This window comes from Neophocaena asiaeorientalis, unplaced genomic scaffold (genome assembly GCF_003031525.2).
Source record: "Neophocaena asiaeorientalis asiaeorientalis breed wild unplaced genomic scaffold, Neophocaena_asiaeorientalis_V1.1 scaffold275, whole genome shotgun sequence".
In the NCBI taxonomy this organism is placed as follows: Eukaryota; Metazoa; Chordata; class Mammalia; order Artiodactyla; family Phocoenidae; genus Neophocaena; species Neophocaena asiaeorientalis.
In genome coordinates this window covers 93,341-116,376 of record NW_020173679.1, presented here as the reverse complement: position 1 = coordinate 116,376, position 23,036 = coordinate 93,341, and the positions used below count along the sequence as shown (strand labels likewise).

At 39.2% G+C, this 23,036-nt stretch overlaps 1 protein-coding gene across 1 annotated transcript in view; it reads right to left on the bottom strand.

Moving 5' to 3' along the window:
- Nucleotides 1-12,696: 12,696 nt before the first annotated feature.
- EIF4G3 (eukaryotic translation initiation factor 4 gamma 3) overlaps nt 12,697-23,036 on the bottom strand; it is a 90,870-nt gene continuing 80,530 nt past the window's right edge. The window contains exons 22-24 of the mRNA XM_024749784.1: nt 17,357-17,438; nt 14,662-14,808; nt 12,697-13,175 (exon numbers count right to left, since the gene is read on the bottom strand). Coding sequence (XP_024605552.1) covers nt 12,994-13,175; nt 14,662-14,808; nt 17,357-17,438 — 411 coding nt within the window. The 3' untranslated portion in view covers nt 12,697-12,993. The remainder of the gene's footprint in view (nt 13,176-14,661; nt 14,809-17,356; nt 17,439-23,036) is intronic.

Here is a 23,036-nt window from a genome sequence, read left to right as displayed (position 1 = left end):
TATCCTCGTACCTTCCACCCGGCGCTTCCCGGGTGGCGCCCGTTAGCTTGGGCGATGCGGTTTCGGTCTCTCGGAAAGGCACTCTTTTCACTTAACCCTTCTCTACTCTGGTTCAGTCCCTGGTTTTGGCGATCCGTCTGCCTTTAGAGGGGTTGGCATTTCCCGCTTCTGAATTTAGCCACAGCACAAGAACTACACTTCTTTGAAGGTGGTTGGAATAATTAGAAACCCAGAGAGCGGAAAATTCAGTACCTCACGTTCTTTCCCATTAAGTATCCATACAGTACAGGGTAGCGTAATAACTCAGGAAAAGAACTGTAAAAGTTGATTTTCTAATCAATGAAACGGTTTTCCCTGGCTCCCTAATCTGCATATGCAGGGACGGTTCTCAACAAGGAAACCGTGGGATTAGAAAACAGGGAATTCCCTTTGGATTGCCATTTTACGTTGGTATCAGCGTACTTCGGCTTGTACATACTGTTTAAAAATGTAACTTTTCAAAGTCGGTTTGGGAAAATTCGATGTACCTAAAGTAGTAGGTGTCTTGTCGCGGATAGAGGGGGTTCGGGTAATGATATAGGGAAATAATAAACACTACAATTGCCGTGAGGCTCAGAGCAGTGTGACTGGCACTCAAATGCATGTGCCTGTCATCCCAAAGATTTATTATGAAACCATTTAAGCACTTGCTAGTCCAGTCCTCAGGCTCTGGCATTGCCATTAGCACTTTAACTGTCTCACCAGCTTTCCCAGGCATAGCCATACACTCCATCAGTTCCAAAGGGAGGTATATAAAAATTTAACCACCACCACCAAAAATTCCTTACAAGGTGAGTGTTACTATTAATGTCCCGATGGTATTACCAATGCCCTGGCACTCTGGGGTCCCATTAAACATGTTCACAAGGTGTTTTGGTCATTTTGTGCCCAAACTTCATCCTGCTCACTTCCTTTCTTATCAACATTTCTATCTTTTGTCTCCTTTTTAAAAGACACTTCCATTTTTATGTGTTCATATGCTTAAAACGTCCTACCTTTCTTCTTTTTCCCGGAAATGTCTTTAGCCCCATCTCATGCAAGAAGCTGACACAGATAAGGGCAAATTAGATTTCTCCACTCCACAGATTTTTGCTTAAAAAAAACACACACAACTTATCTGTTGTTTACAACATGTACACCCAAGGAGGGAAACCCCTGAAAAAATTCTTTCTCCAGAGTGTGCGCATGGAGGCGCTTTGCACACAACCGCCCCCCAACCATGCACTAAAGCTACCACTCACTGAAGTCTGAAGCTGTTTTTCACTTCCAAAGGGATTTGAAGTTTTTATTGGACATGTATATTGCTTGAGGCATTTTACCTCTGCTAAATGTAACATCTGGTCAGTTTTGCTTTTTATACTTAGTCACATCCGAGTTAAGACTCCATGGAGTATGGTTTTATAGTTCATCTCACTTGGCTTTCTTTGAGCTATACTAGTAAAAACATCATTCAGTTGTGTTTGTTAAAAACAGATTTACATGATGAATTTTGCACCCTTTACTTAAGCTGTTAGGCTGTTTGATGTTCTGCACCGAGGGAACACACATCTTGGCAAGTTTAAGAGCAGCTCAGTTCTTATGGAGTGTGTGGAGTTTATGGTCAGAGCACCAGTAAGACCCTCTTGCACAGAGACCTCTTGCACAGAGATCAGAGACTGATATCAAAGTCCCTGAAGTTCCACCATTCACTCCTTTTAATCTCTTCTATAGCAATTTTATTTATTTATTTGGCGGTACGCGGGCCTCACTGTTGTGGCCTCTCCCGCCGCGCAGGCCCAGCGGCCACGGCTCACGGGCCCAGCCGCTCTGCGGCATGTGGGATCCTCCCAGATGGGGGCACGAACCCGCGTCCCTTGCATCGACAGGCGGACTTTCAACCACTGCGCCACCAGGGAAGCCCATCTTCTATAGCAATTTTAAAGTGCTGCTATCAAGGAGAGCTAACATACAGGTCTCAAACTGGTAATTCAGAATTCATTGTTTTAACCTCTGAACTTGAGAATCTAAAGCTTTCCATTGGACAGTCAGGGATCAGAAGAGTAAGAACTCCGGGTGTCTGACTAGAGGAAGAGCTTCTAGGAGAGAGAAAGGAGTAAACGTGCTGTCGTCTGTGATGATTTCACACTTCTGCCCAGGGCCAACCAGCTTACAGGAGTGACTCTGGAGTCCCAGAAACATGAGGAAACGTAGGGTTTTGTGAACTAGAAAAGCAAGTGTTAAGAAGTCCCCAAAATGGATAACTAATAAGAACCTGCTGTATAAAAAAAAAAATTAAAAAAAAAAAAAACTCGGGCTTCCCTGGTGGTGGAGTGGTTGAGAGTCTGCCTGCCGATGCAGGGGACACGGGTTTGTGCCCCGGTCCGGGAAGATCCCACATGCCGCAGAGCGGCTGGGCCCGTGAGCCATGGTCGCTGAGCCTGCACGTCCGGAGCCTGTGCTCCGCAACGGGAGAGGCCACAACAGTGAGAGGTCCGCGTACCGCAAAAAAAAAAAAAAAAAAAAAAAAAAAAAAGTCCCCAAAATGCAACTGCATCATTTCTAGTTTTCAACAAAAACATCCATTTTCTTCAGAAGCCAAGTCACTGTTGCAACTTTAGCATACAGCAAGCTTTGCAGACTTCATGGCCTGTTGTCAGTGTAATAGGTTTTTTGCTATTCCTCAAATTTAAAGCTAAGTGATACTTAAGTCTGTTAGGCTAAAAGGTCTTGTTTTGTATAGAAAAGCAAAATGTGTGACTTTGGAGATTTAGGCATAAGGATAGAGGAAGTTGAAGCAATTGCAGATTCCAAGAATATTCCAGACCACAGCTATGACACTGCCTCACAAAGTTGAGCATGAAAGATACATCAACCTATTTTACTCACATTCCACCTCGTGTTAACACAGATGTTTGAAGAATAATTCTTGATTGCCTGGTGGGGAGAGAAGTTTCTGTTCCTAGCAAGCCTGATCTTTATTTTCCCCACAAATCAAGGCTAAGCTTGCAATTTCACACAGCAGTAACCAAAAGCCAGGCTGGAGCTTTGATCCCTTAAGAAGGTATGGTCCTGGTAGGGTTGGGGGTCACCTGACTTTTCTGGTTTCTAGCCAGAAAGACTGGAAATGGCCCTCAATTTGGCTGCAGCTTGGAAAGGGATGGTAAGAGAATTAATTTATACGACTAGGCAGAAAGTGGAGACTGATGAAGAGATTTAATATTACTTCACTACTGCCACCCCCTTAATGGTTTTCTCTTTTATTGTTTGTTATTATCTGAGGCCAAGACCCTGGTTTAGAGATAAGCAACACCCCTGGATCCTCCTCTGACGATTTGCACTTTCTTCTACTCACTGGTGGCAATAATTTTAACTCTATTCAGCATAGCAGTCATCGAACTGAAAAACTTTTTTCTAAACTGAAAAATTCTGAGTCTAAAATATGTCTGATCCCAATCGTTTTGGATAAAGGATCATACATAGATCAGAATATAAAAACCAAATACATTTTACAAAATAACATTTTCTGTCATATGTCCCTCCCTTCTCTCTCTCTCTCTCTCTATATATATATATATAAAATGCTAGTTGTAATCCATTAATTTTGTCATTCACAGTTTGAGAACCTCTGTCCTAGATGTCATTAGCCCTTTGGTGTTCAATTGGAGTCAACGTTTCTAGCTCCTTGAGGGGGTCTGAAAAGTGTTAGTGCCAAGAGTTTACTGTCATTTTGAGGATAAGGGTTTTAAAAGCTACCCTTTAAGTTTGAAGCATCTGACATATTGAAGTTACAATTCAGCCTTCAAAGGAACAAAAACATTTGGGAATGTTATTATAGGTGTCTTTCAGTGGGAACTAGAACCTAGAATTAAGGTCCCTAAGGTACTTAGTCCTGCCATCTCTAGGGAAAGCAAAAGGATTTGCTTTCAAGCCTGATTCATGTCAGGTTCTGGGAATTGTATGTGTTGAACCATCTTTTACCCTTTTAAACACCAGAGGCAAGACAACCGCATTTTAGACATAATAAAGACAGTCATTTATCAGATTTACTAAAAATCAAAATATATCCAGTTTTGACAGTGTAATAGGAAGTAAATTTGCCAACAGTACTATTCTTCTCTCTCCACTCCTACTTTGTGTCTTAAAAGGCAAATCATATTTGCAGGAAGATGCCTGAAGGGGAACCAAGCCTGTGATGGTGGCCAGAGATAAGTGAGAGTCAGATCAATGACACCTAGGGTGGTGACTGTCAGGGTTTACTGATGGGGAGGTTGAGGGTTAGTGGGAGGCAGGACGTTCAGGTTTTAAAAAAGGAAAATCCCAGCAAAATGAGTTGGTCACCATAACACATCTTTCTTTCGTGGTTATGGGGAAGCTTGAGAAAGTTTCTTTATGCTGAAAGGGGAAGATATTTTTCCCAATAAAACCCAGTAATTTAAAGGAAAACATGAATCAAAATCTATGACTGAAAAGAAGACAGATTTTTATAGTCAGAATTATGAAATTGGATCCATTTGTTTTAAAAAACACAAACCTGAAGTTCCAAAAAGAATGGTGATGGAAGGGCCTCCCTGGCGGTCCAGTGGTTAAGACTCCATGCTCCACTGCAGGGGGTATGGGTTGGAAGGTAGTGTAGTTTAATTTTGTATGTAGCTGAATATGACTAAGGTTGTAGAATGGGATAGAAAAAGAACATTGGACCCAGGGAGGACATGCCCCAGGTATTCCAGGCAGGATGCTGGGGGCTTTATCTGATCTCCTTTAATTAATCCTCACAACAACCTTATGAGGTGCATGGTGTTTATAGATAACCTTAATCTTAGATATAAACTTAACTGCTCATTCTAAAGAGCCAGAAGTTATTCCCATCCACTAACTGTGTGTCTAAATTTTGGGACTGGAAATGATTAAAAGTACCGCCATTCCTTTTACTGAGTGACAACTTACTAAAAAAAAAAAACCAAAACATAAAAAAACCAACTAAGGTTGGTCTCTAGCGAATTCTACTAAATTGAGAGAATATGGCAACTTTCAAAAAGTTCTTTCACCCATTTGCCCAGAGAAGGTTTGTCCGAATTAATTTGTCACAGGACATGTTTAAATTCTACTTTTGCATATGAAATGGACTCTCACCATACCTGCCACTCTTTCTTCATTTTTCAGAAACACCCTGCATCCCCCCTACCACAGAGCCTTTGCACTCATGATCCCTTCTGCTTGAACCCACCCCCTTAACTATTTAATTCTTTAGATTTCTCAGTTTAAAATTCTCTTCCTGAGGGAAGCATCCCGTAACCCCCCAGTTTACACAGGGCACCGATTATATGCTCTCATAGCACTGTATTTTCAAAGCATGTGCCATTTGTAATGCCACATTTGTGTGTCCAACCAACACCTTGCAGTTTAAAAATATTTTTAAAATATCAGAGGGCTTCCCTGGTGGTCCAGTGGTTAAGACTTCGCATTTCCACTGCAGGGGGCGTGGGTTTGATCCCTGTTCAGGGAAGTTCCGAATGCCATGTGGTGTGGCCAAAAAAAACAATGAAGATGTGAAAAAGGGTTGTAACGTGACTGAAACTTAAAAAAAAAAAAATCTGAAAATATAAATTGTTCTCTAAACTGTTTGGTAAATCAGGTTATTTTCACCATTTCACAGTGGTCTCAACCCTGGCTCATATTAGTATCACCTAGGCAACTTTTTAAAAAAAATGATGCCAAGGTTCATCCTCAGAGAGTCTGAAATAACTGGTCTGGGGTGGAGTCTCAGGATTTGTGGTTTTGAAAACTCCCAGGTGATTCTAACACACAACAATGCTGGGCCCCGTTATTCTATGTTCTAGGAAGCAATTAAGATAGGACAACCATTAGAGCTTTGGCAAAGATAGTTTCCTAGGACTTCAGGTCAGAAGACGTATTTTGATTAACAAGAGGTAAATATTTCAGAAGAGTCAGAAAGAAAATCACCAGTAGAACAAGTTCAACTGCTAGATGGTCATTTGTTTTGAAAATTTCAGAAAATCTTTATATTCTTACTTCTTTGAAAAGTTTAATATCCTATTTCACCAAAACTTAATTCACTGTTAAGCTTGGTAAACAGTATTTAAAGTGATTCTGGATGTGCGCATATGGTTGGCACGAGTGAACCCTTTTTAGAGAGGACGGTGGGGGCCCATACACGTGAGAGTGACCACGTGAGCAGTAAACAGCATTAGCACGAGAACACAAGTCTCCTAACGCTAGTCAAGATCTCTCTTCCACTACTACATACAGCTTCTTCCTATATGAACTCTTGCTATCCACTCAGGTAGCGTGTTTTTCACTCAGCTGGTTCCTCCGATGGCCTAATCTGTTTAACTCTTTCATGTTTCCTGAATAAATCTAAGACACTACATTTACCTCGAAGTACTACTTTAGTTGCATCTCATCAAGTTTTGATATGCAGTACAATGGTTTCCATTGTCAGTTAACTTCTGGTTATTTAGCAACTTCCATTATTATTATTTAATTGAGTTAGTCTCTCAGGTAAGATTTTAACACTGTAATGTATGGTGCTTTAGTAGATTGTCTGAATATTGCTAGCTAAGGGAAAGTCAAAACAAATTATCATAATAGGGAAAGAGAGGGAATAGTTCTAATCCTTTTTTCTTGTTAGGTAGGGTGAGCAAAAGCATAACGGTAATGTCTATAGCGTGAAGTCTTTTGGGTACCAGAGTTATATAAAAAATGAAGCAGTGTTTGTAAAAAGTCAGTGTTCCTGTGAACCTGGCAAGATCTCACATTCAGTATTAAAAAAAAAAAAAAAAAAGAGTTTACAGTGCTGGCAGAACTAGAAGCAGAGAAACCCCAGTAGTAATGAGCTCACCCAGTGCCCAGATCTTGGTTTCTAAATACTATTCTCCTAAAAGAAGCCAAGGCTCCTTGAGGAAATGACGGACTCTATGACTAGGGCAGGAAAAATACAAAAATACAAGATACTCCAGTGGCATCTTGTACTGTCACAAAGCAAGTGCTCTAAAAACAAACAGATGAAGAAACGTCGAAGAGACACGTAAATCAACTTGAAAAGAGCTCCCAAGGCCAAAGCTGGAACAATCTGGGTGACAAAATAATGTGGTATTGGATTATAACTCAAAGTGTAAGATAAATATATATGAATCTGTACTGATGTATATATATAATATAGTTATATATGTGTGTGTGTGTGTGTGTGTGTATTTACACACGACTTAATAAAGAAACAAATAGAAGAGACAAATCTTTCTTGCAGGAGAATTCGAAATAAGCAGCAGGTATCTCCAACTCCAGGAAGGAAGTGGAGCTTAATTCTCTCCTATTCCACCCTCCCTCCCCCAATGTGGGCTAGACTTAGTGACTAGCTTCCAAATAGACCAGAGTAAGAAAGGGGGAAAAGAAAAACAACTTTAGAGTGGAGACCTAACAAACACCACCTTAACCATGTAGTCAAGGTTAAACATCACCAATGACGTCATGGGGGCATCACATACCCTCTGATATAAGCAGGGCACTTCACTTAAACGGTATTTCTACGTGCTTCCCTGGTGGTGCAGTGGTTGAGAGTCCGCCTGTCGATGCAGGGGACACGGGTTTGTGCCCCGGTCCGGGAAGATCCCACATGCCGCGGAGCGGCTGGCCCCGTGAGCCATGGCCGCTGAGCCTGCGCGTCCGGAGCCTGTGCTCCCCAACGGGAGAGGCCACAACAGTGAGAGGCCCGCGTACCGCAAAAAAAAAAAAAAAAAAAAAAAAGGTATTTTTACCCCTAACTCTAATCATCTGAAAAACACCCGAATTGAGGGACATTCTACAAAGTACCTGACCAGTGCTGTCAAGGTCATGACAAACAAGGAAAGATTAAAATTAAACTGTCAAAGGCCAGAGGACACTAAGAATACATGATGACTAAACGCAATGTGGTATCCTGGATTGCATCCAGGACTACAAAAAGGACAAAAGGAACAGTTGTGATAAAGTCTGGAGTTAACAGCAATGCACCAATGCTGGTTTCTTAGTTTTGATAAATGTCCTCTGGTAGTGTAAGACATTAATATGGAATTGAGTGAAGTGTATATGGAACTCTCTCTACTAAATTTGAAGCTTCCCCATAGAGTAAAATTATTTCAAAATAAAACATTTTTTAAAAGTTTGGCACATGGGTCTCTGTAGCTTTTTTTCTTTGATATGCTAAGTCATTTCATGATTTGGTAATATAAAATGATGTCTTCCTTTTGTTTTGGGTGAGGGGGATGGTTGGTAGTCCCATTAACATATAACCATTTTTCCCTCTGAGGGATACATGTGATATTTGAAGCTAGTAAGCATATAGTGTATCTCTCCCTAAACTACTGGAGGATGTGGAGACTTAGAGCTCAAGTTTATTGAATAGGAAAAGTAACCTTCTATAAGACTAATAAACTGGGACTAACGAGTAGTAGGGGCTGTTTCAAGGCATTTTTATCCCTTAATGAGTAATTTTACTTTCATGACAAGTAAGCAGCCTCAATAGTCACTATGTCCAAATGTGCCTCAAGGGAGAGGACAAATAAAACCTCAGACTCCAAGTCAAGCTACATCTTAACTTTTCTAGGGTACACTGTAGTAGCCTCTAATTCATGCAGGAATTTCAACCCCATGGAAAAGTTATTCAAGTAGCAATAAATGAGATCAAAAATGACCAGACCCTAGTTGCCAGTGCTAGGATGTCAGATATCCCAGGTCATATACATCAAGTTAATAGAGTGACAAAAGGAAATTCTCAGGAACTTGTTCAAAATTAGCTGATGGTTGTAAACATATTTCCAAGTTATACTTAAAGAAGTGACAGAGAACAACAAGTCAAAAACAGGGGAAAATCAGGGTCTTAAACCTTGCTGTCAGGTCCCTGATGTTGCAAACACCTGTGAGGTTTGATCATTTGCTAAATGTTGTACTGGAGCAATGCAATGTGTGATTTCATCTAAATGAATCTACAGAAACAAAAAAGAGAATTAAGTGGCTCTCAGAGGCTGAAGAGAGTATAGAGAATGAGGAGGGACTACTAAAGGATATGTGCTTCTTTTAGGCATGATGAAAATGCTCTGACATTATATAGTGGTGATGGTTGCACAACTGTGAATATAGTAAATTTTGGGTGAATTTTATAGTATGTGAAATATATCTCAATAAGAAAAAAAGCAACACAAAAATAAAGAAAGGAATGCAAAATGTTCTCTCCAAAATGGGGAATGTAGGAGTGCATAAGGGCCAATGGAATGGTCAAAACTGAAAAACTGGGTCCCTACATTTTTTTTTTTTTTTAAAGTAATAAAACTTAAGGGAGTTTTGGTAGTCTAGTGGTTAGGATTCAGCACTTTCGCTGCTGTGGCTTGGGTTCAATCCCCGGTCTGGGAACTGGGATCCTGCAAGCTGCATGGCACGGCCAAAAAAAGAAAAAAAAAAAAAGTAAAACTTAAGTAATGATAACACAGAATTACATCCAATAGCCCAAGACTATTTTTTCTAGCTTAGAATCCTTTTGACTGGATCAATTTTCCTTTTGACTGGATCAAGTTCACAGAGTGATAAAAGGAAATTCTTGAATGGAGCCATTTGAAACAAAAAGATGTCAAAAACCCCAGCATGATAACTTGTTTGAAGAGTGGTCCTAGACCAGATAAAACTGTCTTTGGGTTAATTGTTGTAAATAATCTAGATTGTATTTTGAAATATATTAAAAAAGACAAAAACCAAATCAAAGACCTGCCACCGTAACAAGCGGCAGACCGGTCTCGGGGGGACAGTGCGCTGACGTAGCAGTGTAAACTTCTAGCTTTCTTTTTTTCTTTTGTCCATGAAAAATGTGACCTCCATGTGAGCAAAGATTGTTCTGCTCACTGTTTTATTCCCTGCACTTAGAACGCAGTAAATGCTCAGTAAATGTTTGTTGAATGAACCAAGTTCACGATGCAGCCATGAACAGGCTTGCTGGTCTTTGTAAGAATCTAAGATGGGTTTATTTTGAAAATTGGCATCATGTTCTTTTTCTAGAAAGGGAAAAACTCTCATTTAAACTTACTGAGAAGCTATAAGTTAGCTGGTTTGAATACAGGCATAAAGCGCCTTAAGCAGTGAACTAAACCTTAATTAATGAACCTCTTCCCAGAGTTCAAATGGGTGAAAGAGCTTTCGTGACAGCTTGAAGGAGTTGCAGCCATGTCAGTGCTGGCCACGTCACCTATTACTTTAAACCAAAAACAACCAAACCTTGCTTTCCAGTAAGAAAACTGTGAGGGAAATCCAAAAGGGAGGGGATAGATGTGTATGTATGGCTGATCCATTTTGCTGTGAAGTAGAAGCTAACACAACATTGTAAAGCAACTAAACGCCAATCAAAATTAATTAAAAAAATAAAACACAAGAACAAAAAAGAAAACTGTGAACAGGGTAAGATTCATGACCGTGTTTTGCATTTCAGCGGGTGTAAGTGTGGATCAATTCTCCCACTTTGCTCTTATTTTGCCATTAGGTAATCTTGCTAATCCCATCTAACGTTCTGTGCACAAAGCAACAAGTTACCCATAAATTACTTTGTAGTCTCCTCATCACACTTCACACTTATAGGTGAGATTTCAAACACTATTTCTGTTACTGTACTATAGACGTTTATAGCTGAAGCTTTTTTCAACCCTTGAATTATTTCCCCCCCAATATTATTCTCTTTCCTCCAATCCTTACACTTGTCCACATCTAAAATACCCATGAATAGGCCATCACTAGTACCTGAAGTTCCGTCCTGGCTAGACCCCTGCAAAGGAGCGCCACGGATTTCCAAGAGGCAGTCACCACCTTGCTTCTCCATCTCCACCCACCACCCTTCACCCTTGTGAGTGAGTGCTACATCAGACACCTAAAACTGCATCAGTCAGGAGATTCCCGGATCAGAATCCTCTGCACTTTTGATTCTGGCAGCTGTTAAAAACTCAATATAACACAGAATCAAGCTGCTTCTTCCAACTGAGGGTTCCCAGGCAGAGCCTGCAGCCAGACCCTGACACTTTTCAGGCTGCATCTCTGATGACAGCTGCTGTCATACGCCTGTCACAAGACTTTCAGGATTTTGTTCTTCGAGAACAGCTTTCCACCCCTGTGCATTGGGCTCACGTAGTGGGATCCTGAATTGTGTTCAACTACATTCTGAAGAAGAGCTTTTTATTGCTATGGACAAGTTTGTTCTTGTGCATCACAAGTCTTGCCAAGTCTCTTAATGTGAATACTTCTTCAGAGATGGAAGCTAGAAGAACTCTTTGGTTAGCCAGATACAAAATACAAGACTGCTTATTTGGGAGCAGCATGGCTTTCTTCATAATACATTTTGTAGGGTGATGGCCTACAAACAATTGAAATGGAAAGCCACCTGTAGAGACTACAATTTCATCAAAGAAGAAAAAAAACAAAGCACAGTACAGCACTCCAGTATCTGTCGGAGAAACAGAGGCCCAAACCACAGCTCATTTTATACTCACCAGAATGGCTTGAGTGAAGTTGAAGTTGGGAAAAATGTGATTTTCACACATGGCATTGGTTTGGTTTTAGACCCCACACCCACTTTTTAAAAAGTGTAATTTAGCTTTGGTTTCTTTCATTTTTTAGAAGACATCTTTGGGTTTCTTAAGCACTGGAAGCAATGATGATTTTAAAAATCAGTGGTAGTGGTGGTATCACATTGAATTAGCGCCCCTAATCCAAATACATAGAGTGGAACACGTGGTTATTTAAAATATTGCTGTTAGGTTTGTTCCTACCATGAATGCATTTCTAGTTGGTGTTGGAAAGAAGCATCCCCTGGACTTCACAGAAGCTCTCCCACCCAAGCACAAGTGTCCTCCTTTACCCACAAAGTAGCTTGCCTTTTCCAACTGCAGACACACAGGCAGGTAGGCAGGCAGGCAGGCAGGCAGGCAGGCAGACAGACAGACAGACACACACACACACACACACACACTCTCTCTCTCTCTCTCTCTCTCACTCTCTCCTACTTCAGAAGTGATTTTGATTAGACAGCGAGAAGCCAGACAGCACCTCCCAGAGATGGGCGCACATGCAGCAGCTGTCAAAAGGAGAAGTCACTTTACTTTCTTTTAAACTTGCAATGTTTGTCTTTATTTTGTTCTTTATATTTTGAAAGTGAAAAGAAATAGTATTGAGTCAATTTCTTTTTGTTTTTTTAAATATTTGTTCTATGTATTTACAAGCCTTAAAGTTGCTCTAAAGATTTCAAAAGTATTAAGAGTACTTTTCCCAGGGTAGCACTTCTTTTTTAAACAATTCTTGGAGTTCTCTGGTCCACAGCATTTCCTTCTGTTCCAAGGTTATGTATGTTTTGATTACTATTTTGATTTTTTTATTTTCTGAAGCAAGCTGAGAGGCAGGGAAATAAATTTGATGAAAAAAAAAAAAAAAAAAAAATCTTTCTTACCTTGTTCACCCCAAACCTTCTTAAATCTGGACTAAATACTATGCTTTAAAACAAACGTGAGGTGCATCTGAAGGGGAGGGAAATTTATTTCTCTGCTTTTCTATTATACAAGTTGTTTACAGAAACTGCAAATTAAAAAATTACACTGGCATTTGCAGTCCTTAAAATAAATTAAAAGTTCTCAACTTTTTTTTTTTTTTGCTAAACAGATGTTTTTTTTTATAGTATGAGTCCTCGTTTAAAAAGAAAAGATTAAAACAGAAAATACTTTCTATAAATAATACATGTATTTTGGTTTTAGTGCTCCCGCCCTCAGGTTTGAAGTTTACTTTTTTCCAGTACCTTTTTCCTCCATGATCACCTTTCTTTCTCTTTCCCCTCTCCCACTCGTGCACACGTGGGGGTTTCTGCGAGAATTGGCCTTGCTGCACTGTGATTGGCGAAGACGTGACACTTTTTATAAAAATACTTAAATTGTTTCTTTTGTTTCATTTTGTGTATTTGAAGTTTTAGTTATCCTCAGACTCCTCTTCTGCTTCCCGCAGCCATGTGAAGAATGCTGTGACAGATTTCAGGGCCACACCCTTCCCATTCTGCTCTGCGGGGTCCTTGCTGCTTTCCCATTTGTAGAAGGCATCCTCAGAGATCACCTCCTCGTCATACAGGCAATCAAAAAACATCCGTAGCAAATCTGCAAGGAGGTGAAAATAAACCATCAATTCTGGGGGCACTGTAGCTGCGAGAACACCGTATTTCCAAGCAGTGAATGGATGCACATGAACTCCCCAGGATAAGAGCATCCATGACACTTCATCACACTCCCTCTTGATAGCATAAGAGCAAAACCATTTGTCTAAAGAATGGGAAAAATTTAAGCAGTCTAACCTATCTCCTATTCCTATTATTTTGTTCAATTTGAACTATTTTCTGATATTGCTGAGTTGTTTGATATCATGTAGTTCTCACCCTAAACACTTAAAAATTAAATACAAGAATACTTTTCTTTTTTACTTTCTTCTTTATACATTTTGTTTGAAATTTTACAATAAAAATATATTATTTTTACAAATTTTGGGAGGAAAAGGCAGAATGTACTTCCCCCCCTCTAATGTTGTTTTCAAAATGAAAAGAGTAATAATTCATATGAAAAAAATGGGTAAAAACTATCTCATCTGGATTTTATCCAGTGAAACGATAGTCGTTGGTTATTGTTTTCAATGCCCAGATGATCTGGGCAATTTTAATCCTCTGTTTTGCTCTCACAGTGGAAACTTAGCTTATATTATTGTTCAAAAAAGAGAGATTTATAGATAGAATGTCTCTTCGGTTACACCCTGAGGATCGTTTCAATCTTTTCCTTTATTTCCCAGAGGGATTTAACAGCACTAGCCAAGAAGGAAAACTCTGAAAAAGCTACAACCTAAGGAAGTGCCAAAGAACTACTTCAGTGCTATCTCTAAAATAGTCAAGTATTTACTATCCACTTTCACAAGTTTCAACTGAATTTTCAAGATTTAATACAATTCAGTTAATTTACCAGCATCACTAAGACTCTGGTGTTCAGGTTACCTTATTTGTCTGGTTAGCCAGTATTAATCATAACTCTTAACTGAAAATTAGTCTAAACTGCCTTAATGTCTTTGTTGGGTATCTGAGGATTCTGAAGAGTATCATCCTCTTTCATTATTAAGACCTGTGTCAAAGAAGGTGAAAAACTGTTCTGCACATATGCTAATGCCAAGATGCCCTAGACCTGTGCTGTCCAATAGGGTAGCCACTAACCACATGTGGCTATTTACATTTAAATTAAATGAAATTTATTTCCTCAGTCACAGCAGCCACATTCAAGTGCTCAACGGACATGTGTGGCTCATGGTTACCATACTGCATGACAGAGACACATTTCCATCATTGCAGAGAGTCTATTAGACAGACCTGCCCTAGAATGAGGATTAAATCTCTAATATAAACTAGTGTTCTTGTTATCATTTTCTCATAAAAGTCTAACACTTAAAAACGTTCAGGTCTATTAAAGTTATTGGTTATCTGAGTTTTTGTAATTAGTGATTCTTCTATTATCCACTGTTCAAGCCCAGCCCATCCAACCATCTCTCATGTCTTGGCCTGGATAAATCTCACCCTCTGGTTGGGTTCATTGGAGCAAGAGGTAAACTTACTGGCAGGTTGATCAAGTTTTACTATTGATGCTTGTAGTGCATAAAGTGCTTGCAGTTCCTTCTCCGTATCTGAGTCTAGGTACTTGATTAAGATCGGCACTCTCTGCTTGATAACAGCAGTGTCTACTCGGAAGGTAGAACAGTCGGCTGGAGGTGATAGAAGAACCGAGCATTAACACACAGAGCCATTTTCAATTTTCTGAGTTGATAAGACACACATGACTCTGCAAGGAAAGAGGAAGCAAGGGGGTCCAAGGCAGAGATTTTGAAACCCAAAATTTTCTGAAATTCTTAATGGGATGTTCTCCCTGAAACAAACAAACAAAAATATAGGGGGGGGGGGCGGATATATTTAGAGTGCTGGGTTCCCTCAAGAGCAGCATACTCAGTCCTTTATCTTTAATCGTAATGAAACACGGACGGTGGTTTCATAACATTTCAAACTACAAAAGGAATCAGAAAGGAAATTAAAGTGATAGCTCATATAAAATCTTTTCACAAGGGTAAAAGAATTAGAACCATTTTGTTATTCCTATCAGGATGAGGACTAACTGTGACAGTGGCAAACAACACATTAATCTGAGCCTTCTGAGGGAAAGGCACAGTAAAAAAAGGGCTAAGAAAAGCATGTTCAGGGCCTAGAAGCATGAGTGGCTTTTTGTTTTTGTTTTTTAGCTTTATTGATCTTTGCTATTGTTTTCTTTGTTTCTATTTCATTTATTTCTGCTCTGATCTTGATGATTTCTTTCCTTCTACTAACTTTGGGTTTTGTTTGTTCTTCTTTCTCTAGTTCCTTTAGGTGTAAGATTAGATGGTTTATTTGAGATTTTTCTTGTTTCCTGAGGTAGGATTGTACTGCTACAAACTTCCCTCTTAAAACTGCTTTTGCTGCATCCCATAGGTTTTGGGATCATCGTGTTTTCGTTGTCATTTGTCTCTAGGTATTTTTTTGATTTCCTCTTTGATTTCTTCAATGATCTTTGGTTATTTAGTAACGTATTGTTTAACCTCTATGTATTTGTGTTTTTTATGTTTTTTTCCCTGTAATTGACTTCTAATCTCATAGCATTGTGGTTGGAAAAGTTGCTCGATAAGATTTCAATTTTCTTAAATTTACCGAGGCTTGATTTGTGACCCAAGATGTGATCTATCCTGGAGAATGTACCGTGTGCACTTGAGAAGAAAGTGTAATCTGCTGTTTTCATTGCTATCCCAGAGATCTCTTAGGCTGTCTTCATTTCTTTTCATTCTTTTTTCTTTATTCTGTTCCGTGGCAGTGAATTCCACCATTCTGTCTTCCAGGTCTCTTATCCGTTCTTCTGTCTCAGTTATTGTGCTATTGATTCCTTCTAGTGTATTTTTCATTTCAGTTATTGTATTGTTCATCTCTGTTTGTTTGTCTTTAATTCTTCCAGGTTTTTGTTCTTTACTTCTTCTAGGTCTTTGTTAAACATTTCTTGCATCTTCTCGATCTTTGCCTCCATTCTTTTTCTGAGGTTCTGGATCATCTTCACTATCATTATTCTGAATTCTTTTCCTGGAAGGTTGCCTATCTCCACTTCATTTAGTTGTTTTTCTGGGGTTTTATCTTGTTCTTTCATCTGGTACATAGTCCTCTGCCTTTTCATTTTGTCTGTCTTTCTGTGAATGTGGTTTTCGTTCCACAGGCTGCAGAACTGTAGTTCTTCTTGCTTCTGCTGTCTGCCCTCTAGTGGATGAGACTATCTAAGAGGCTTGTGCAAGCTTAAGCATGCAGTTTTATTTCCTCTGTAAGTTAGCACCGGGACACAATCTTGTTTTTAAAAGCAGCTTCTATACTTTACAACTCTGATATTAAAACACCAAAGTCTTATGGTTCTATAGATACTGAAAATTATATTAAAAATTTTAATGAAGACTTTCCACTTAGCTTGTCATTTTCCTTGGTAAAGAACTAACATTGAAAAAACATTCATCTGAAAAAACATTCATCTGAGAGAAAATCTTAAACTCTGAAGCTATCTCTATAATGATAAAGACAGACCTGAAATTCTGAACAACTTTTGAGCTGACAGATTTCTTTTATTTTTCTACTTCAGTGACAGAAATGTGGATTTCTATCTGAGACTAAGTGGATGATCTCATCAAGTACTGTTAAAAACTATATGCAGCTTGGAACATTTAGGTTTTCTACCAATCTGAATCCTATCCACCTATGTCTTATCATATAAAGTCAACATAAAGCAGGAGAAATAATTGCTATTTTCTTTCCTCATATATGTATTTACATATAGTGGCTTTTCTGTTGAGATTAGTCCTTCATTGATATTAAATAAGAATATTCAAACTGTTCTTTAGAACTCTTCAATGCAAGACAGGAGGCTTTGAACGTTGGAGGTGAAAAGTAAAGGAAAAGTCACATGTAGCAGAGTATAAAACAACCCAAGGATCATGCACCAACTTCCTGCTGAACTGAGGAACACAAGGCACGCAGCAACTGCTCACATCTGGGCTCTCAGCAGGCAGAGCAGCTATTCATCCCCCTGCCCGAGACAGCCAGGCATTACAGAGAGACATGGTATCCATTTGGCACAGAAACTGAGCTTTACAGGGCAAGTTTGGAGGGCAATATAAACTCTGACCCATATCATCTCCTCAGTAGTTGACATACGGGGGATTTCAGGTGTTAAGAGCTGCCTTCAGAAATATTACTTACCTATAATAGCTGCTTTACAAACAGCTGTCATTAAAGCTCTAAGGAATGTAGGTGAACTCATCTGGCTTTCATCTAGGTTAGCCTGGAATCAAAAGTACATAGAATAGTTAAAGGTACCCTTGCACACCAGAGAAATTATTTTCCCCTAAACCTGGCTTTGTCTGGCCCTAAGGGCAGACGGGATCATGCTCAACTTTCTTGTAAAAATTAGTCTTCTAATTCACCAGAAAATACTGGGGCTATTGCCAGTTCTGCCCGAAAATGCTCTCAGTAGCAGTATTTCATTTTCAGAGAGCTTACTATCCCCTATCCTTTGCTCATTCAGTTAAACAGTGCTGTGTACTATATACATTCAGAAACGTAACCATGTAAAAGCATTTTCCCTTCTCAATAAATAAGGCATACTAAGAGGATCTATCCAAATCCATAAAGTTGAAAGAACAACTACACCACAACCACGCAGTATTTTAAAGCCTACTTTGCTCAGCAGTGTGCAACTATGTCTAGATGTACTAACACTGCTTTCTCATCTTAATTTTCATGTGACTTGGAGGTTAATTTCAAGCAGTACCTCAAACAAACCCTTCAGGTGGTGGTGAGAAAACTATTACTCTTTTCTAAGGATGGTAAAAAAATGTATTTAGAGATAAGGTAAATAGAGTAAATGGGCCCCCAATTTATTTTTTAGTTTCTCTTAAGATCTTATCTTTTTGCTATAAAACACTATACTAGTATGGACACCAAGGGGGGAAAGCGGGGGTTCGGGGGGTGGGATGAATTGGGAGATTGGGATTGATATATATGCACTGATGTGTATAAAACAGATAACTAACAAGAACGTGCTGTATAAAAATAAAACTAATTAAAATTCAAAGAAAAAAACACACTATACTAAACCAGATGACTAGCAAAAGGAAAAGACAAACAAAAGCAGCCATTTTCTAGGCAGGTATTTCAAATATTTTCCAGAGTTTATGCTCCTTATGCCTGTGAACAGAATTAATGCTTATCTCAGCTTCTTTTAATAGCATAGCATAGTATTTTCTACTGAAAGAGTCAGCCTTAAAATGACTGGCTAGGAAAAAATTAAAGATGTCATTTTAAACGTTATGTGTTAGAAAGCTAAGAATTTCAAAGATAGTTAGAGATCAGTTTAACGTTTATGAATTTCAGAACTGACACAGACTAACCAGCAGCTCTCTCTCTGTTGAATACCTAACCTTGCACATCACCTGGGAGGAACTGGCGGCTTCCTGAGAGCAGAATTAAGAGTGGTTAACAAGTCAGATGGCCGGCTCTGCAGGACACTGGCAGAGCTGAACACAGAGGGCCGTGATACCTTTTGTTACCGATCTTTTCCCACAGGACAGAAACATGTGGTGGCACTGCTGACAGCTAAGGCTGAGGATAGGGTGGGGCAAGAACTATGCATAAAAGATTTCATGATGATTTATGTGTTATAGCCAGTTGCTGGTATACCTCTTTAACAAATAAACAGGCTGAAGCCAAAGCTGGTCTAGCCCCAGAAATTACTTCTGCAAAGTCTGAACAATTATTTTTGAAGAATAAATGAGAGAATAAAAACACACTATTACTTTCTGGTCCAACAATAGTTTATAAACATGTTGTAGAGCTATTTCAACTGAATATCATTTGAAATCCCCAAGGATTAGACTTCAAGCGGAGTCTGAGAAAAATAAACAAATTAGCTAAATGTGATTAGATAATAAATAACACTTCCAAACCATCTGTTTCTTCTGTTTTAAAGAAACAAATTGCATATTTCTTCTACCAAATAAAGCCACATACTGTAATTCTAACATTCAAGAATAGAAAAGACACGAAGAAAAGTATCAAGAACACTAAAGATTAAGCAAAGATGTTAACAAAAATGCACAGAATAAGGAAGATGGGTCTGCTAATTGGAATTGATAAGCGAAATCAGATTATTATATAGTACCAGTATCACACACAGAGCAACGAACACCTTATATATATTGTCAGCTCAGTGACCATTATGTTTTTGTCTTCTTGCTCCTTTTTTAAAAGTCACCTTTGTTAGGTATAATTTACATTCAGTAAAATTTACCCTTCATCTTCTATTTAAGGAGAATAATTGTTGGTCTGGACTAGGCAGAATAAATACTAATATTTAAAAAATGAGGCCCAACATGGACGAAGAGGTAAAAACAGCATCATTTTGCAATACATGAGAAATAGAAGAAATAAAAGACCAAACTGCTGAAATCTATGAAAAATCACGGAGAAGGAGAATGATGTTAAGTATGCAAACATTGACCTGACTTTTAAAACATGAAAGAAGGCATCTGGGGCTTCCCTGGTGGCGCAGTGGTTGAGAGTCTGCCTGCTGATGCAGGGGACACGGGTTTGTGCCCAGGTCCGGGAAGATCCCACATGCCGCGGAGCAGCTGGGCCCGTGAGCCATGGCCGCTGAGCCTGCGCGTCCGGAGCCTGTGCTCCACAATGGGAGAGGCCACGACAGTGAGAGGCCCGCGTATCGCAAAAAAAAAAAAGAAGGTGTCTGATGTCAATAATATACCGGAAAGCCTGATGCTGATTCTTTGCTAAAATCCATAACAAACTATCATATGAATGGTTTAAAAGTCTTAGAGCGGAAAGAGATGGTTATGTTAAGAGGAACAAATATATACATGAAAAACAAGTCATGCTAAACTAAACTTCTTTCCTTTTCTGATACAATCAGTATACGGTAGCTCAGATGGATGCAGCCTTCACTTTTCTAGACTTTAGCAAGGCATTTGACAAATTATCTAATAAGAGATATCCCCTTATGGACAAGATGAAAAGGTGAACCAGACAGTAGAATGATGTGAAATAATAAACAAGTTAATAGCTGAAATGTCCACAGGGGTGGGGTGAGATTTGGTCCTGAAAAGTATGCTGCTTTATCCTTGTCCTACCCCATTCACACATTTTACCCATAACTTCAATGAGGACAAAGTTGACATATTAATGAAATGCAAGGAGGATACAAAGTGAAAAAGATGGCAAGCAAAATTTATGACCAAGTCAGAATCTAAAATGTCCTGACAAGACTAAAAAAAAAACTGTTAATTTAAGAAGATAAATGTAAACAGAATTAAATTATTAAGGGACTTCCCCGGTGGCACACTGGATAAGCCTCCACGCTCCCAATGCAGGGGGCCAGGGTTCGATCCCTGGTCAGGGAACTAGATCATACATGCATGCTGCAACTAAGAGTCTGCATGTCTGCATGCCACAACTAAGGAGCCGGTGAGCCGCAAATAAAGAGTCTGCCCACCTGCTGCAACTAAGACCCAGTGCAACCAAATAAATAAATTAAATAAATAACTAATTAAAAAAAAGAAATGAATTTTTAAAACACCTTTTTGGTTCAAAACCAAATGCATAAGTTTGGGATGGGAGAGGTGACTAACCTGTAGAATATAAAAGAATGGGTACTACAAGACTGAAAGAGCAAGGAGACCTTCAAGATGGCGGAGGAGTAAGACGTGGAGATCACCTTCCTCCCCACAAATACAGCTACATGTGGAACAACTCCTACAGGACACCTACTGAACGCTGGCAAAAGACCTCAGACTTCCCAAAAGGCAAGAAACTCCCCAGGTACCTGGGTAGGGCAAAAGAAAAAAGAAAAAACAGAGACAAAAGAACAGGCACAGGACTTGCATCTCTAGGAGGGAGCTGTGAAGGGGGAAAAGTTTCCACGCACTAGGAAGTCCCTTCACTGGCGGAGATGGGGGGAGGGGGGTGAGGCAGGGGGGAAGCTTCGGGGCCACAGAGGAGAGCGCAGCAACAGCATTAGTCCTCTCCACCAGGAAGCCTACACAACCCACTGAACCATCCTTAGCCACTGGGGACAGACACCAAAAACAGCAGGAACCACAAACCTGCAGCCTGCGAAAAGGAGACCCCAAACACAGTAAGTTAAGCAAAATGAGAAGACAGAGAAACACACAGCAGATGAAGGAGCAAGGTGAAAACCCACCAGACCAAACAAATGAAGAGGAAATCGGCAGTCTACCTGAGAAAGAATCCAGAGCAATAATAGTAAAGATGATCCAAAATCTTGGAAATAGAATGGAGAAAATATAAGAAACGTTTAACAAGGACCTAGAAGAACTAAAGAGCAAACACACAATGATGAACAACACAATAAATGAAATTTAAAATTCTCTAGAAGGAATCAATAGCAGAATAACTGAGGCAGAAGAACAGATAAGTGACCTGGAAGATAAAATAGTGGAAATAACTACCACAGAGCACAATAAAGAAAAAAGAATGAAAAGAATTTGAGGACAGTCTCACTGACCTCTGGGACAACATTAAATGCGCCAACATTCGAATTATAGGGATCCCAGAAGAAGAGAAAAAGAAAGGGACTGAGAAAATATTTGAAGAGATTATAGTTGAAAACTTCCCTAATATGGGAAAGGAAATAGTCAATCAAGTCCAGGAAGCACAGAGTCCCATACAGGATAAATCCAAGGAGAAACATGCCAAGACACACATATTATTCAAACTATCAAAAATTAAATACAAAGAAAAAATATTAAAAGCAGCAAGAGAAAAACAACAAATAACATACAAGGGAATCCCCATAAGGTTAACAGCTGATCTTTTAGCAGAAACTCTGCAAGCCAGAAGGGAGTGGCAGGACATATTTAAAGTAATGAAAGGGAAGAACGCTACCCAGCAAGGATCACATTTAGACTCGATGGAGAAATTAAAACCTTCACAGACAAGCAAAAGCTAAGAGAATTCGGCATCACCAAACCAGCTCTACAACAAATGCTAAAGGAACTTCTCTAGGCAGGAAACACAAAAGAAGGAAAAGACCTACAATAACAAACCCAAAACAATTAAGAAAATGGTAATAGGAACATACATATCGATAATTACCTTAAACGTAAATGGATTAAATGCTCCAACCAAAAGACATAGACTGGCTGAACAGATACAAAAACAACACCCGTATATATGCTGTGTACAAGAGACCCACTTCAGACCTAGGGACACATACAGACTGAAAGTGAGGGGATGGAAAAAGATATTCCATGCAAATAGAAATAAAAGAAAGCTGGAGTAGCAATTCTCACATCAGACAAAATAGACTTTAAAACAACGACTATTACAAGAGACAAAGAAGGACACTAAATAGTGAACAAGGGATCAATCCAAGAAGAAGGTAAAACAATCGTAAATATTTATGCACCCAACTTAGGAGCACCTCAATACATAAGGCAAATGCTAAGAGCCATAAAAGGGGAAATCGACAGTAACAAAATCATAGTAGGGGACTTTAACACCCCACTTTCACCAATGGACAGATCATCCAAAATGAAAATAAATAAGGAAACACAAGCTTTAAATAATACATTAAACAAGATGGACTTAATTGATATTTATAGGACGTACGAAGAGATCACTGAAGAAATCAAAGAGAAAATCAAAAACTACCTAGAGACAAATGACAATGAAAACACAACGACCCCAAATCTATGGGATGCAGTAAAAGCAGTGCTAAGTGGAAAGTTTATAGCAATAAAATCCTACCTCAAGAAACATCTCAAATAAACAACCTAACCTTACACCTAAAGCAATCAGAGAAAGAACAAAAAAAACACCCCAAAGTTAGCAGAAGGAAAGAAATCAT